The 14,629-nt window shown below is 35.6% G+C and overlaps 1 protein-coding gene across 3 annotated transcripts in view; it reads left to right on the forward strand.

The window, feature by feature from the left end:
• The window catches only part of bod1l1 (biorientation of chromosomes in cell division 1-like 1), a 170,440-nt gene that overhangs the window by 19,660 nt on the left and 136,151 nt on the right, over positions 1-14,629 (forward strand). For all 3 annotated transcript variants that reach the window (XM_051928655.1, XM_051928654.1, XM_051928653.1), the window contains exons 5-7: positions 1,070-1,219; positions 4,394-4,560; positions 13,049-13,172. In XM_051928655.1, coding sequence (XP_051784615.1) covers positions 1,070-1,219; positions 4,394-4,560; positions 13,049-13,172 — 441 coding nt within the window. The remainder of the gene's footprint in view (positions 1-1,069; positions 1,220-4,393; positions 4,561-13,048; positions 13,173-14,629) is intronic.

A 14,629-nucleotide genomic window follows, 5' to 3' on the forward strand; every position in this document is an offset into this window, starting at 1 on the left:
CAAATTTATGTAAACCATGATTGTGAAAAAATAACTTTTTTTAGGTTTGATAATGTACAGTATAATTTGTAATTACTTTTTACATTTATATTTTCTCACTGAGACATTTTGGCCCATTTCAAGTTATTGTGGATTTATACTTGATTTTGTCTTGTGACGAACTGAAGCCATGTTCAAAGTTGGCTCCCTCTTTGTCCCCATTTTTGATGGCATGTGCGGTGGCTCCACACAATACTGAATGGAATAACTAGGTTGGGGAATGGCTAAATGGATGGATTACTTTTTTGTAGAATAAATTAAGCAAGTGTAAATCCCTTATTTATAACTTAAAAGTACCGTTTGTTCTTGCCCGTTTACCCTTGTGGGATACTACGATATCTTCATTTAGAATTTGTTTTGTTTTTTAAGAAAAAAGTTGGCACGGGTCTCATCAGAAATTCAACTTATTTGCAGTTCATGTACGATTTAAACATACAGAATTTTGCACTTCATTATGATTTAAATTTTGTTTTGCATAGTAATAATTTTTGTCTTTGTAAATTCTGAGCTCTGCATAAATACTTAGATAGTGAGATGCAGCACACCATAAAAACACTTTATGATTTGTTCATTACAAATGGAAATGGATTCAAAGCTTTGTGTACAATCACTTTTAATTTTCTATGCTTTTACAGCTGTGTCTCTAAGGTAGTTTTTTTCACGTGGAAGGAACTAGCCCTAAATGGATTTAAAATCCTCATTGTTCACATTTGTACATACACCATTCTAATTTTAGAGTTATAAGTCCATATAACAGCATGTATTTGAAAAGATGCAGGTAATTAGAGTTCCAGGTTAAAACCCATATGAAAGCAAAAAATGAAAGTATTCTATAAAATAACAAAAAAGTGTTCATTATTTTGGAGGAAAACATTTGAGGTATTTAATAGTCATATTAAAGCTAGTTTTATTAGCCACAGAAAAGGATATATCAGACAATTTAAAAATACTGCAATGTTAATATTAAAAAACCCATTACAATTCAAAGAAAAACTGTCACTGTTTTTACATATCTGCTTTCTTGTGTTAGAATATTCCTTGGAAGACTCTGATCTTGAAGGTCTAAGTGACATATCAGTGAGTTCAGTTCACACCAGTGACCTGTCATCATTCGAAGAGGAAAGTGAAGAAGAGATTCTCTTTTCAGATACAACAGAGGAAGGAGAAATCACTTCTGAAGGTAATAAAGATATTAAAAATGACATTCTCCATTGAAAAATTTGTTCTAAAAAATAATTACATTATTTTTACAGTTGAACATCCATTGATCTTACCATGTTTGTTTTACTCCTTATCCAAAGTATTATCCCATACAGTAGAGCCATGTTTTCTCTAATTGCTGTGCATGATATTTCCGATGTCCCATTGATGTTAATTGGCTGAGGTGTCAGTTTTAAAAATTAATTTTTAATATTTTGCCAATATATTTTTTAAGTTTGCTTCTACCCAACATACCAAACTTTAATTCTCTCTCTCTCCCTCCTAAACACTGAAATCATTTATTTTCCTTGAACAATTAATTTGTACAATGTCTCAGCTGTCATTGTTGTTTTGGAAGCACTTTTACAATTTGTGGTCTTAGTTTTTTTTTCTTTTGTTCTCCTTTGAATAAAAACTTAAATTGCTAATAAAATTAAAAAATGCAGTTTGAAATCTTTCTGAAAAGACAGGGGTTTCTTTAATTTAAAAATTCATTTAATTGTACTGTATGTTGACAGTGTTTCAATTTCAAAACTTTTTGTAGATTAAAGGGACATTTAGTATTTTCAGAGTGCCTTGGAAATTTCACGAGACTGTGGGCCTTAGTTAATTGGACTAGTATCAGAAGTATTATGTAACTAAGTACTTTTCTGTATATGATGTTTGTGTATGTGTGTGTATATATATATATATATATATATATATATATATATATATATATATATATATATATATATATATATATATATATATATACACAGTATATATATATATATATATATATATATATATATATATATATATATATATATATATATATATATACACAGTATATATATATATATATATATATATATATATATATATATATATATACACAGTATATATATATATATATATATATATATATATATATATATATATATATATATATATATATATATATATATATATATATACACAGTATATATATATATATATATATATATATATATATATATATATATATATATATATATATATATATATATATATATATATATATATATATATATATATATATATATATACACAGTATATATATATATACACAGTATATATATATATATATATATATATATATATATATATATATATACACAGTATATATATATATATATATATACAGTATATATATATATATATACAGTATATATGAAATGAAAGGATTATGTTAAAAAATGCTTTAGTTGCCTCACATTTTTATGCAATCGTTTTGTTAACCCCACTGAATTAAAGCTGAAAGTCTGCACTTCAACTGCATCTGAGTTGTTTCATTTAAAATTCATTGTGGTAATGTACAGAACCAAAATTAGAAAAAAGTTGTCTCTCTCCAAATATTTATGGACCTAACTGTATGTATGTATGTATGTATGTACAGTGCATCCGGAAAGTATTCACAGCGCATCACTTTTTCCACATTTTGTTATGTTACAGCCTTATTCCAAAATGGATTAAATTCATTTTTTCCTCGGATTTCTACACACAGCACCCCATAATGACAACGTGAAAAAAGTTTACTTTAGGTTTTTGCAAATTTATTAAAAATAAAAAAACTGAGAAATCACATGTACATAAGTATTCACAGCCTTTGCTCAATACTTTGTCGATGCACCTTTGGCAGCAATTACAGCCTCAAGTCTTTTTGAGTATGATGCCACAAGCTTGGCACACCTATCCTTGGCCAGTTTCACCCATTCCTCTTTGCAGCTCCTCTTAAGCTCCATCAGGTTGGATGGGAAGTGTCGGTGCACAGCCATTTTAAGATCTCTCCGGAGATGTTCAATCGAATTCAAGCCTGGGCTCTGGCTGGGCCACTCAAGGACATTCACAGAGTTGTCCTGAAGCCACTCCTGTGATATCTTGGCTGTGTGCTTAGGGTCGTTGTCCTGCTGAAAGATGAACCATCGCCCCAGTCTGAGGTCAAGAGCGCTCTGGAGCAGGTTTTCATCCAGGATGTCTCTGTACATTGCTGCAGTCATCTTTCCCTTTATCCTGACTAGTCTCCCAGTCCCTGCCGCTGAAAAACATCCCCGCAGCATGATGCTGCCACCACCATGCTTCACTGTAGGGATGGTATTGGCCTGGTGATGAGCGGTTTCTGGTTTCCTCCAAACGTGACGCCTGGCATTCACACCAAAGAGTTCAATCTTTGTCTTATCAGACCAGAGAATTTTCTTTCTCATGGTCTGAGAGTCCTTCAGGTGCCTTTTGGCAAACTCCAGGCAGGCTGCCATGTGCCTTTTACTAAGGAGTGGCTTCCGTCTGGCCACTCTACCATACAGGCCTGATTGTTGGATTGCTGCAGAGATGGTTGTCCTTCTGGAAGGTTCTCCTCTCTCCACAGAGGACCTCTGGAGCTCTGACAGAGTGACCATCAGGTTCTTGATCACCTCCCTGACTAAGGCCCTTCTCCCCCGATTGCTCAGTTTAGATGGCTGGGCAGCTCTAGGAAGAGTCCTGGTGGTTTCAAACTTCTTCCACTTATGGATGGTGGAGGCCACTGTGCTCATTGGGACCTTCAAAGCAGCAGAAATTTTTCTGTAACCTTCCCCAGATTTGTGCCTCGAGACAATCCTGTCTCGGAGGTCTACAGACAGTTCCTTTGACTTCATGCTTGGTTTGTGCTCTGACATGAACTGTCAACTGTGGGACCTTATATAGACAGGTGTGTGCCTTTCCAAATGATGTCCAATCAACTGAATTTACCACAGGTGGACTCCAATTAAGCTGCAGAAACATCTCAAGGATGATCAGGGGAAACAGGATGCACCTGAGCTCAATTTTGAGCTTCATGGCAAAGGCTGTGAATACTTACGTACATGTGCTTTCTCAATTTTTTTATTTTTATTAAATTTGCAAAATTTATAATATAGAATTTGTTTCTTTCCCCATGTGATCTTTTGTCTCCTGCACAGTATTATTTTTCCCTGAACTGTATTGATGTTTTCATGTATCTGCATAAGTTGGACAAGCAACAATTACTTGGTACTGTTAAGTAAAATTAACAGCAATTAGAAATTCATTGTATTGATCCAATTTTACAGGTGACATGAATGATTATTGAATATTTTCTTAATTCTTGCATATTTGTTAATCTTTTTTTAAAATATAGATGAAGGGAGTCAAACAAATAAAACCCTGTGCACAACAAAAGAGGAGAATCCAGAGCGCAAACCCAGAGCAGGACGACAGGCATATGTTCACAAGCCTTTTCTTTATTCCAAATATTATAGTGATTCTGATGATGAAGTGACTGTGGAACAGCGAAGACGGTCAATTGTAAGTTCCGCTGACTTGATGCTAAGAAATAATACTTTACATCATTTAGTATGACTTTAGTGTTTATTGGGTCAAATTCAACCAACTCTGTGAAGCGTACAAACAGTAGTTTAGCCCTGTTTTTAGTACACAGATGCAGGCTAAGCTTATGCTAAGTCTTAAGCCCAAATATGGCAAAATTTGCTTCTGTGCTTTGTCAACAATATTGTACAGTACCATTTCTGTTTTCAACTGCTGTTAACCCAGAGCCAAGGTTGTTACACTTGAGAGGTGAGAAGAATGGCAAACTATCCGATACTTCCTCTTCCACTGGTTTAAGGAGCCATATTTGGAATAACTCTTGACACATTAGAAGCTTAGCATGAGATGATCTCCTAAAAAAAGTCATGTACTAACTAAGCTGTGGAGTAACTTGGAGTATAGTTGAGGACTAACTAAAGACATATGTTTCATTTGATCTATTAATTTTTAATGTGTTTAGATTCATAATACTGTATAGCAAACTCAAACTATAAGGTCCAGGCAAGAGTGGATACTTATTTGCTGCTGTTGTGAGCTGTGGGTGTATAGCTAATTCATGATTAATATGCATTGTACTATGGAATACCTCTTGTGTTTATTTTATTGTTTTTAGAATGTACAACAAACAGCTGTTGTTCAGTTTTTGTTGATTAATTTTACCTGCTGTTTGTCATATGGGCAGTATAATTCATATTTGCATGTTGCCTTACTGTATAAAGTGCAGCATTCTTAAACCAAATTAATCCAGTTCATGATCACAGTGGGGTTGGGATCAGAGTCTACCCTATCAATCTCAGAAAAGGCACCAGTCAGTTGGTGCTGGTGTCCTCAGTATATGTATGTGATATTAAATTGAAAGCTGTTAGAAAGATTCTGTATTATTGTAATACTTTTCAGAAAACATGTAGATGTATTGATGTAAAACACATGCCCATTACAACAAACAATACAAACAAAAATACCACGTTAAAGACTAAGTATACTGATGACCAAAATATCGTGTTTTCAGTAATACTTTAGTCATTATGTGGTAAGCTAATTACATTAGCTACAATGAACCCAAATTAATCAGTGTTTTTATTTGAGGCTGATTTAATTATATTCAAAGGAAACTGGTAAATCCTAATGTAGATGAAAGGGTAATATGTTTACCCACTACACTGTGATGCCACTATTTTTGTATTTAGGACAGTTGAAGTAGGCCAGTGCACTGCTGATTCAGGTAGAACAATACAAAATAAGTAGTTTTACAAATTGAAGACGATGCTATAAGTGTTTAATATATATTTTATTAAGTGAAAACAAAAAAATTTTAACAATAACAGAGAGAACAGAATTTCCTTTGCACTGCAGGTCTACAGTTCCATTGCAGGTATTATGACTAGAGGGAAAGCTAAACATTATGTTTACATTACTTGCCTAGCAGATGCTTTTGTCCAAAGCAGCTTACAAAGGAGGTTAACATAATTGAGTAACATCAATCTATGGATTGTTTTGAATATGTGTAGGTGGACAGGTTACAAAAGCTGATCTCCACAAGTAAAGAGCTATAAAGCTAGCATAACAAAAAAAGATCAATTAATGATATGACAGGTTTCCACAGAGGTAAAACATTCATTAACAATTTGACAGATATTCATAGAATAGCAGTGATTTCAATCGCTTAGACACAGCTTTATTTGTCCTGGGTAATTTTTTTTTTCTTTTTTCAGAAGCTATTTAAATAAACACACAATGGTGTGACCACACACCAGAATGTCTAATAAGGAAGAAGATTAAAAAGAAAGAAACACCTTTGACTTGGCAGTCACAGTGAGACATTAAGCAGGTGTTTTGCTGTTGGCATAAACGAGGCCCAGCATCATTTCTTGACATACTTGTGCTGAATTATTTTTTGATTGAAATTACTCGGGTTTAGTGTGTCATGGAGAGGATGTACAGCATTGTTCATAAAGGCACTCTTGGTTTAATTCTGACCTTTGCTACTATCTCCAAAGGGTCCAGAGTACATCCCAAAATTGAGTTTGTCCTTTTAATTAGTGTGTTAATACCATGGGCCACTTTTGAAATGATGTTACCAGCTCAGCACACCCACATCTTTGAAAATCGTAGTTGCCGTCACATAATTCTAGAAAATGTGAAGGATATCATGCATTGTCCTAAGTCAAAAGAGCCTGCTCTGCCTTTTCTTATATTTCCTCAGTGTTACCAGTCCAGCCTGTCATTCATGTGAGCCTTCAAGTATTTGTACAACAACAACATTTATTTATATAGCACGTTTTCATACAAATGATGTAGCTCAAAGTGCTTTACAAGATGAAAAAAGAAAATTAAAAAATAAGATTAGGCAATACTAAGTAACAAAGAATAAAGTAAGGTCAGATGGCCAGGGAGGACAGACAAAACAAAAAAAAAAACTTCTGAGGGCTGGAGAAAAAAAAACAAAATCTGCAGGGGTTCTGAGGCCACAAGAACTTCTAGCCCCAACTGGGCATTCTACCTAACATAAATTATCTAAATCAGTCCTCATGGTTTTCGGGCTTCACATGGAAGATTTAGATGATGATGGTCATGTGGACATCTGCCCTTCAATCCATCAATGTAAGTACTGCATTGTGCCTTCATCAAAGAAAAAGAATGAAAAAAGAAAAACAGAGAAAGTAGGGGTTAGTACGGATTGCAAAGCCATGATAAAAATGATAATTAAATGCATATACAGAATATCAGGGTTATAAAATAAAATGAAGCTATAAAAAAGCTATATTAAAATAATGGGTTTTTAGCAGTTTTTTTAAAGTGCTCCACCGTATTAGCGTGGAAAATTTCTATCAGTAAACTATTCCAGATTTTAGGTGCATAACAGCAGAAAGCTGCCTCACCACTTCTTTTAAGTTCAGCTCTTAGAATTATAAGTTGGCACTCATTTGAAGATTTAAGGTTATAATTTGGAGTGTAAGGTGGGAGGCATTCTGAAATATAGAATGGAGTGAGATTATTTAAGGCTTTGTAAACCATAAAAGCAGATGTGCTCGGATTTTCTTTTTCTAGTTAAGATTCTGGCAGCTGCGTTCTGCACTAGTTGTAACCGATTGATGCCATTTTTGGGTAGTTTAGAGAGGAGTACATTACAGTAATCTATTCAAATATGAACAAATGCCTGAACTAATTTTTCAGCATCTTGCAAAGTTTTAAGGGATCTAATTCTTGCTATATTTCTTAAGTGAAAAAATGCTGTCCTAGTTATCTGATTAATATGTGTTTTGAAATTTAGGTCAGAGTCAATAATTACCCCTAAATTCTTTACCTCTGTATTGACTTTTAAGCCTAATGAATCAAGTTTCTTTCTGATAACCTCATTATATTGATTTTTGCCAATCACTAAGATTTCTGTTTTCTCCTTATTTAGTTTGAGAAAATTACTACTCATCAACTCAGTAACACAAGTAAGACATTGGGTCAGTGAACCAAAAGAGTCTGGACCATCAGGCGCTATTGATAAATACAGTTGTGTTTTGTCAGCATAGCTATGGTAGCTCACATTATGCTTTGAGATAATCTGAGATAATGTGACCTAATAGAAGCATGTAGATTGAAAAGAGCAGTAGCCCCAGGATAGATCCTTGTGGGACACCATATAGAATATCATGTGTCATTCGAAGTGTAATTACCACAACTAACAAAGAATTTTCTACCAGTTAAGTAAGACTCAAACCAATTTAAGACATTATCAGAGAGCCCCACCCACTGAGTAAGGCAATTTCTAAGAATATTGTGATCAATTGTATCAAATGCAGCACTCAGATCTAGGAGGATGAGAACAGATAAACGGCCTTTGTCTGCATTTATCCGCAAGTCATTTACTACTATAACGAGTGCAGTTTATGTACTGTGATTTGTTCTAAAACCTCACTGAAACTTGTCAAGAATCGAATGTTTATTCAACTGATCATTTAACTGTGTAATGACTGCCTTATAGGAATGAACGACCTCTACATCCACTCCCTCAACTGTACTAGTTAGAAAATTAATTGATGCTTGAACTGACATCAGTACATATGCTTAGTACATTCAGAGAATGAATGCAAAACCTCAGTTCCATTACTAGAATACTGTATTAAAATACATTTAATCTCACCATCATTTCATCTCCTGTTAGAAATTCATGACACTACAAGTTAATCAATTACAACTCACATCTGATTAGTTACGTCATTGCCCACTCAAATCTTGCACAATTTTATTCCTAAACTAACTCCATAATGAGGTAAAAGTGATATTAACAAAGTACTGTGTTTGCGTCTTTATTTTTTTGCAAAAGTAAGTACAGTTTCTACAATCATGCACTGAAATGCTCCAGCCTTGAAGACAAAGCATTTCTAGGCATAAATTAAAAAAAAAAGGATACCGAAGAAAAACAAAGTGATTCTATATTTGAGTAATAAAGTGATAACTTCCATATTTAGACTAGAGCGACATTCTGATTTTTTTTTTAAATTGTCGACTTGAGATCAGTTGATAGCTAAGCTAATCCCAAATGGAAACCTAGTGCTTTGGTTGGAATTCCATGAAGACCTATGAGTTTTCATTTCTTCAGCAAAGAAACCATAACAGATTATTCAAGTACATCTTCCTCTTTGTTTGGTAGCTTCAAAAAACTGCTTCTATTTGCTTCACACAAAATCGATTGGTCAGAAACAGAGCAATTGTTAACTGAAATAGTTTCTTCCAAGCCAGCTTTAAGTGAATAGCAAATCTATCTGTTATTATACAGAATAGTGTTAAGTCTCAGTTTTGTTGTGCAAATACAGATTTAGAGAGAGCGTGAAATAAATTAATATTTTATCTCTGATTGGAAATAGCCACTTGAACAATTTTAGCATATGTCTGGAAATGTATTGTTGATCAAGAAACAAAAATACAATTGGTCTGTTACCTTTGGCAATCAGAGAAGAACCAAAATTTTTGGTAATGGCATTACTAGCCCAAAAGCAATCAGATAATTAATGTTGCACAAAAAAGTTTATAAAGCTCCAATGACTGTACTTTAAGAGTATTTAAACAGAATCTGTGTCAATGCCAAGATAAAATTGTTAATTTGAGTATCCTTAGTAGAGGATATAATAAAGTAGAGCTATAATAAATTGCAACAAGCTTTGTCCTCATGTGAATTCCATATATTTGCAGTTGGTATAAACTAACTAATTTTCTTATACTGCAAAGTGATGCATAAACTTAATGTTTCATCTAACATGCATGGCTCTTGTCTCTGGAGATTATGATGTACCTGCCTGTAGGCGCTGTAAGGTTATCTGCTTTGATGTGGCTTGAAACTTGTACAAGTAACAGTCTCACAAGGATGAGTTAGCCATTGTCCCTTATCCCTCCAGATAACCCTGCAGTATCCTTTCCTAAATAGTCTTCCAGATTTTTTTTTTTTTTTACAACCCCAATTCCAAATTGGATTCCAGTTTGAATGCTGTGTAAAGTGTAAAAAAAACAAAATGCAATGCTTTGTAAATCTCATAAAACCATGTTTTATTCACAATAGAACATAGAAAACATATCAATTGTTTAAACTGAGAAAATGTACGATTTTAAGAAAACAATAAGGTAATTTTGAATTGGCTGCAACATGTCTCAAAAAATTTGGGACAGGGCCATGTTTACCACTGTGTAGCATCCCCTCTTCCTTTAACATCAGTCTGTAAACATCTGGGAACTGAGGAGACCAGTTTGTAGACTTTTGGGAGAGGCATGTTTTCCCATTCTTGTTTAAAGTAGGATTCAGCTACTCAACAGTCCTGGGTCGTCTTTGTTGTATTTTTCGTTTCATGATGCGCTAGATGTTTTCAATTGGTGAAAGGTCTGGACTGCAGGCAGGCCATTCAGCGCCCAAACTCTTCTACTACTAAGCCATGCTGTTGTAATAGATGCAGTATGAGGTTTAGCATTGTCTTGGTGAAATATGCAAGGTCTTCTTTGAAAAAGACATTGTCTGGATGGGAGCATATGTTGCTCTAAAACCTGTATATACCTTTCAGCATTGATGCTGCCTTTCCAGATGTGCAAGCTGCCCATTCAGTAGGCACAAATGCACTTCCATAGCATCAGAGATGCAGGCTTTTGGACCGAGTGCTGATAACAAGCCAGATGGTCCCTCTTCTCTTTAGTCTAGAGGACTCATCGCCCATGTTTTCCAAAAAGAATTTCAAATTTCGATTCGTTTGACCACAGAATTTGCCTCAGCCCATTTTAAATGAGCTTTGGTCCAGTGAAGATGGCAGTATTTCTGGATCATGTAAACATATGGCTTCTTCTTTGAATTATAGAGCTTTAACCTGCATTTGTGGATGCATGGCGAACTGTTGTTCAGACAATGATTTCTGGAATTGTTCCTGAGTCCGTGCAGTGATTTTCATGACAGAATCATGTCTGGTTTTTAATGCAGTACTGCCTGAGGGCCTGACTATCATGGGCATCCAATATTAATTTTCAGCCTTGATTCTTGGAATCTTGTGATGATATGTACACATGATGAGATATTCAAAGTCTTTGTAATTTACATTAAGGAACATTATTCTGTTCCACAATTTGTAGGCGCATGTTTTTAAAGATGGGTGAATCTCTGCCCGTCTTTACTTCTGAGAGACTCTGCATCTATAAGATGCTGTTTTTATACCCAGTCATGTTACTGACCTGTTGCCAATTAACCTAATAAGTTGCAAAATGTTCCTTCAGCTGTTTCTTTTCAGTACCTCTTTTCCAGCTTTTTTTGCCCCATCCTAATTTTCTTGAGATGTGTTATTGACATCAAATTCAAAGTGAGCTAATATTTTACATGAAATATCAAAGGTTGAAAGTGAGACATTATACTGTGTTTTCTATGTTCTATTGTGAATAAAATATGGGTTTGAGATGTGCAAATCAATGCATTATGTTTTTATTTACATTTTACACAGAGTCCCAACTTTTTTTGAATTGGGGTTGTAAAATGTGTTCAGTTCAGACAGAAGCGGGCATTGTGGCATGTCAATGATTTGCTGCCTTTCAGTAACTTTGCCATGTAATGATACTACCTTTCTTATAGCGTTTTCATTGAGGGCACCAATAAAAACTATGATTTCTGCAGTCACTGCTAAAATAGAGTAGTTTAACTGAAACAAAATCTCCAGGATTGAGTCATGTGAATGTTGCACAGCATCTGTGTTAAGGTTCTTATGCTCAGACCCATACCTTTGGGATTTAGGTGAATCAAAAGCTATGGATTTAAACTGAGAAATGGAGCTGGTCACATTGCATTTTCCTTTTGTCAGGGAGTTTCTTTATACCTGAGAAGTGGATTGATATCTTCCGATGAAAAGTAAAGGCTTAGAAAATTGAGGTTTGAGAATTTTGAAGACTTCAATGAAGTCAACATACAGTCACTTGTATTCTGGACTAAAGATCAGTTCAGTTTAATTAGCCTGCCCTAGTAAAAGATGCCCTGTGATCCAGGGATGATGATATTTGCATTTCTTCACACGGTGCTGCCATGACTTTTGTGTAACTTGGTTCCCAGAGTTGCACACATATCCTCAGTAGGATTCATACTTTAAACACTGGATTTGTCAGGTAGCTCCTAAAGTTATATTGATTTTTAGTTAGTTCTGTGCATTATCAGTAGAATCATTTGTAACAACATAAGCCACTATATAATTTTCAAAGTTTGCTCCTTGTAGGTTATCCTTATCCTCCTTAAACTTTAATGTTTTGTTTCACAGCATACATTATTTGTCTACATCTTCATTTTCCATGGTATATTTAAAATTTCTTTGGGAAGTTTCTCAGTATCTGCCCCAATTTTGGTTTTACATGCAACTTTCACAAATTCATACGTTGTCTCAAAATATTTATATTTTGTTATATACTTGAAATAGCAGCTGTCCTGATTCATATCATTTATGAATTGCACTGATGGCCTCATGTGTTTCAAATTGATCTTTGAAAATGACAACTGAATGTCTGTTGCCTGTTCCAAGCTCTTCTGTCCCCACACCAGAGTAAGGGAGGAAGAGCCCCTTGGCCAGCTTCAGTTTGTGATTTTAACTAATTACACTTACCTCTAAGCCAGTCTTACTTGAATGTTGTGTTTCACTTTGTACAGGTTTGCAACAAAAGTCATTTAATGCTTATATTCTTATATATGGTTTTGGCAAACAACTTGTAATAATGAATTCCCTATTTTTACATACCTTTGCGTGCTCTATAGGCTCACAATAATGTCATTCCTGGAGTTGTTTTCTTACTAATGACTGGACAAAACCAAGCCTGCAAGACAGTTTCCCAAATGCATGATCTTGATTTGTAAAGATTTCTGCAAAAATGGGTGTGCATATAGATATACTTGTAGACAATCTAATATTAAATCAACATCAATATCTTCATTTAATACTTTATTTCCTTTTGTTTTACTTATTTTTTTAAACAGGCTAAAGACAAAGAGGAAAGGCTTTTGAAAAGGCAACAATACCGTGAACGATTAGAAGAGAAGCGGAAACAGAAATCAGTGGAAAAAGCAAAACTTCTGGAAATTCAGCGCATGGAAGAACAAGGTATTTATTGATAATTAATGGCATTATACAGTATTCCCTCCTCCATCGCGGGGGTTGCGTTCCAGAGCCACCCGCGAAATAAGAAAATCCGCGAAGTAGAAACCATATGTTTATATGGTTATTTTTATATTGTCATGCTTGGGTCACAGATTTGCGCAGAAACACAGGAGGTTGTAGAGAGACAGGAACGTTATTCAAACACTGCAAACAAACATTTGTCTCTTTTTCAAAAGTTTAAACTGTGCTCCATGACAAGACAGAGATGACAGTTCAGTCTCACAATTAAAAGAATGCAAACATATCTTCCTCTTTAAAGGAGCAAACAAATCAATAGGGCTGTTTGCCTTTTAAGTATGCGAAGCACCGCGGCACAAAGCTGTTGAAGGCGGCAGCTCACACCCCCTCCGTCAGGAGCAGAGAGAGAGACAGATAAAAAAATTAATACGTGCCCTTCGTGCTTTTAAGTATGCGAAGCACGTGCTGCATGTCGCTTCATGAAGCAGCTGCACAGAAGGTAGCCAACGTGAAGATAATCTTTCAGCATTTTTAGACGAGCGTCTGTATCGTCTAGGTGTGCGAACAGCCCCCCTGCTCAATCCCCTACGTCAGGATCAGAAAAACTCAGCGAGAGAGAGAGAGAGAGAGAAAAGTAAGCTGGGTAGCTTCTCAGCCATCTGCCAATAGCGTCCCTTGTATGAAATCAACTGGGCAAACCAACTGAGGAAGCATGTACCAGAAATTAAAAGACCCATTGTCCGCAGAAATCCGCGAACCAGCAAAAAATCCGCGATATATATTTAAATATGCTTACATATAAAATCCGCGAAAGGCGAAGCGCGATATAGTGAGGGATCACTGTAAAATGAAATTTAAAATACAGTGGAACCTCGAGATACGAGCACCTCTGTATACGAGAAATTCAAAATACGAGGAAAGTATGAGTGAAAAATTCAGCTGTAAATACGAGCATTGGTTCGCGTAACGAGCCACGAGCCAGGCTGTGGGTATAGCTCGCGGCTTAGCAAGGGGGCGTGGTAGCAGTTGCGAGCCGCGATCTGCGGTGTCTGCGTTTCTCACTTAAGTGCACAGGTGGGAAACTGCCCACATCCATGATTGTTCCTGTGGCTGATGGGCTGCAGCTGCCATGTCCTCCCCGCATATATAGAGAAGCGCGAACCGGTTAAGGGGGAGAAAAAGTAAAAGAAAAGAAAGAGAGAGAGAGAGAGAGAAGGCAGGCAGGTAGGCAGGCAGGCGAGTGCAGGCTCGCGTGTAGCTGAACAGGCGAGCCAAACAGCTGAAGCAGGACGGTGTAGAGAAGGTCAGCTGCATTAAGAGTGTCTCGCCTGTTGCAGAGCCCGCAGGTGAGACGCTAACAGAGAAGAAGCACCGGCGATTGTCATCTGTTTTTTAAAGACGGCATCCTTTTGACGTTTTAACCTCGTGTTAAAGGATTGTTA

The sequence above is a fragment of the Erpetoichthys calabaricus genome, chromosome 5 (assembly GCF_900747795.2).
Source record: "Erpetoichthys calabaricus chromosome 5, fErpCal1.3, whole genome shotgun sequence".
NCBI lineage: Eukaryota > Metazoa > Chordata > Cladistia > Polypteriformes > Polypteridae > Erpetoichthys > Erpetoichthys calabaricus.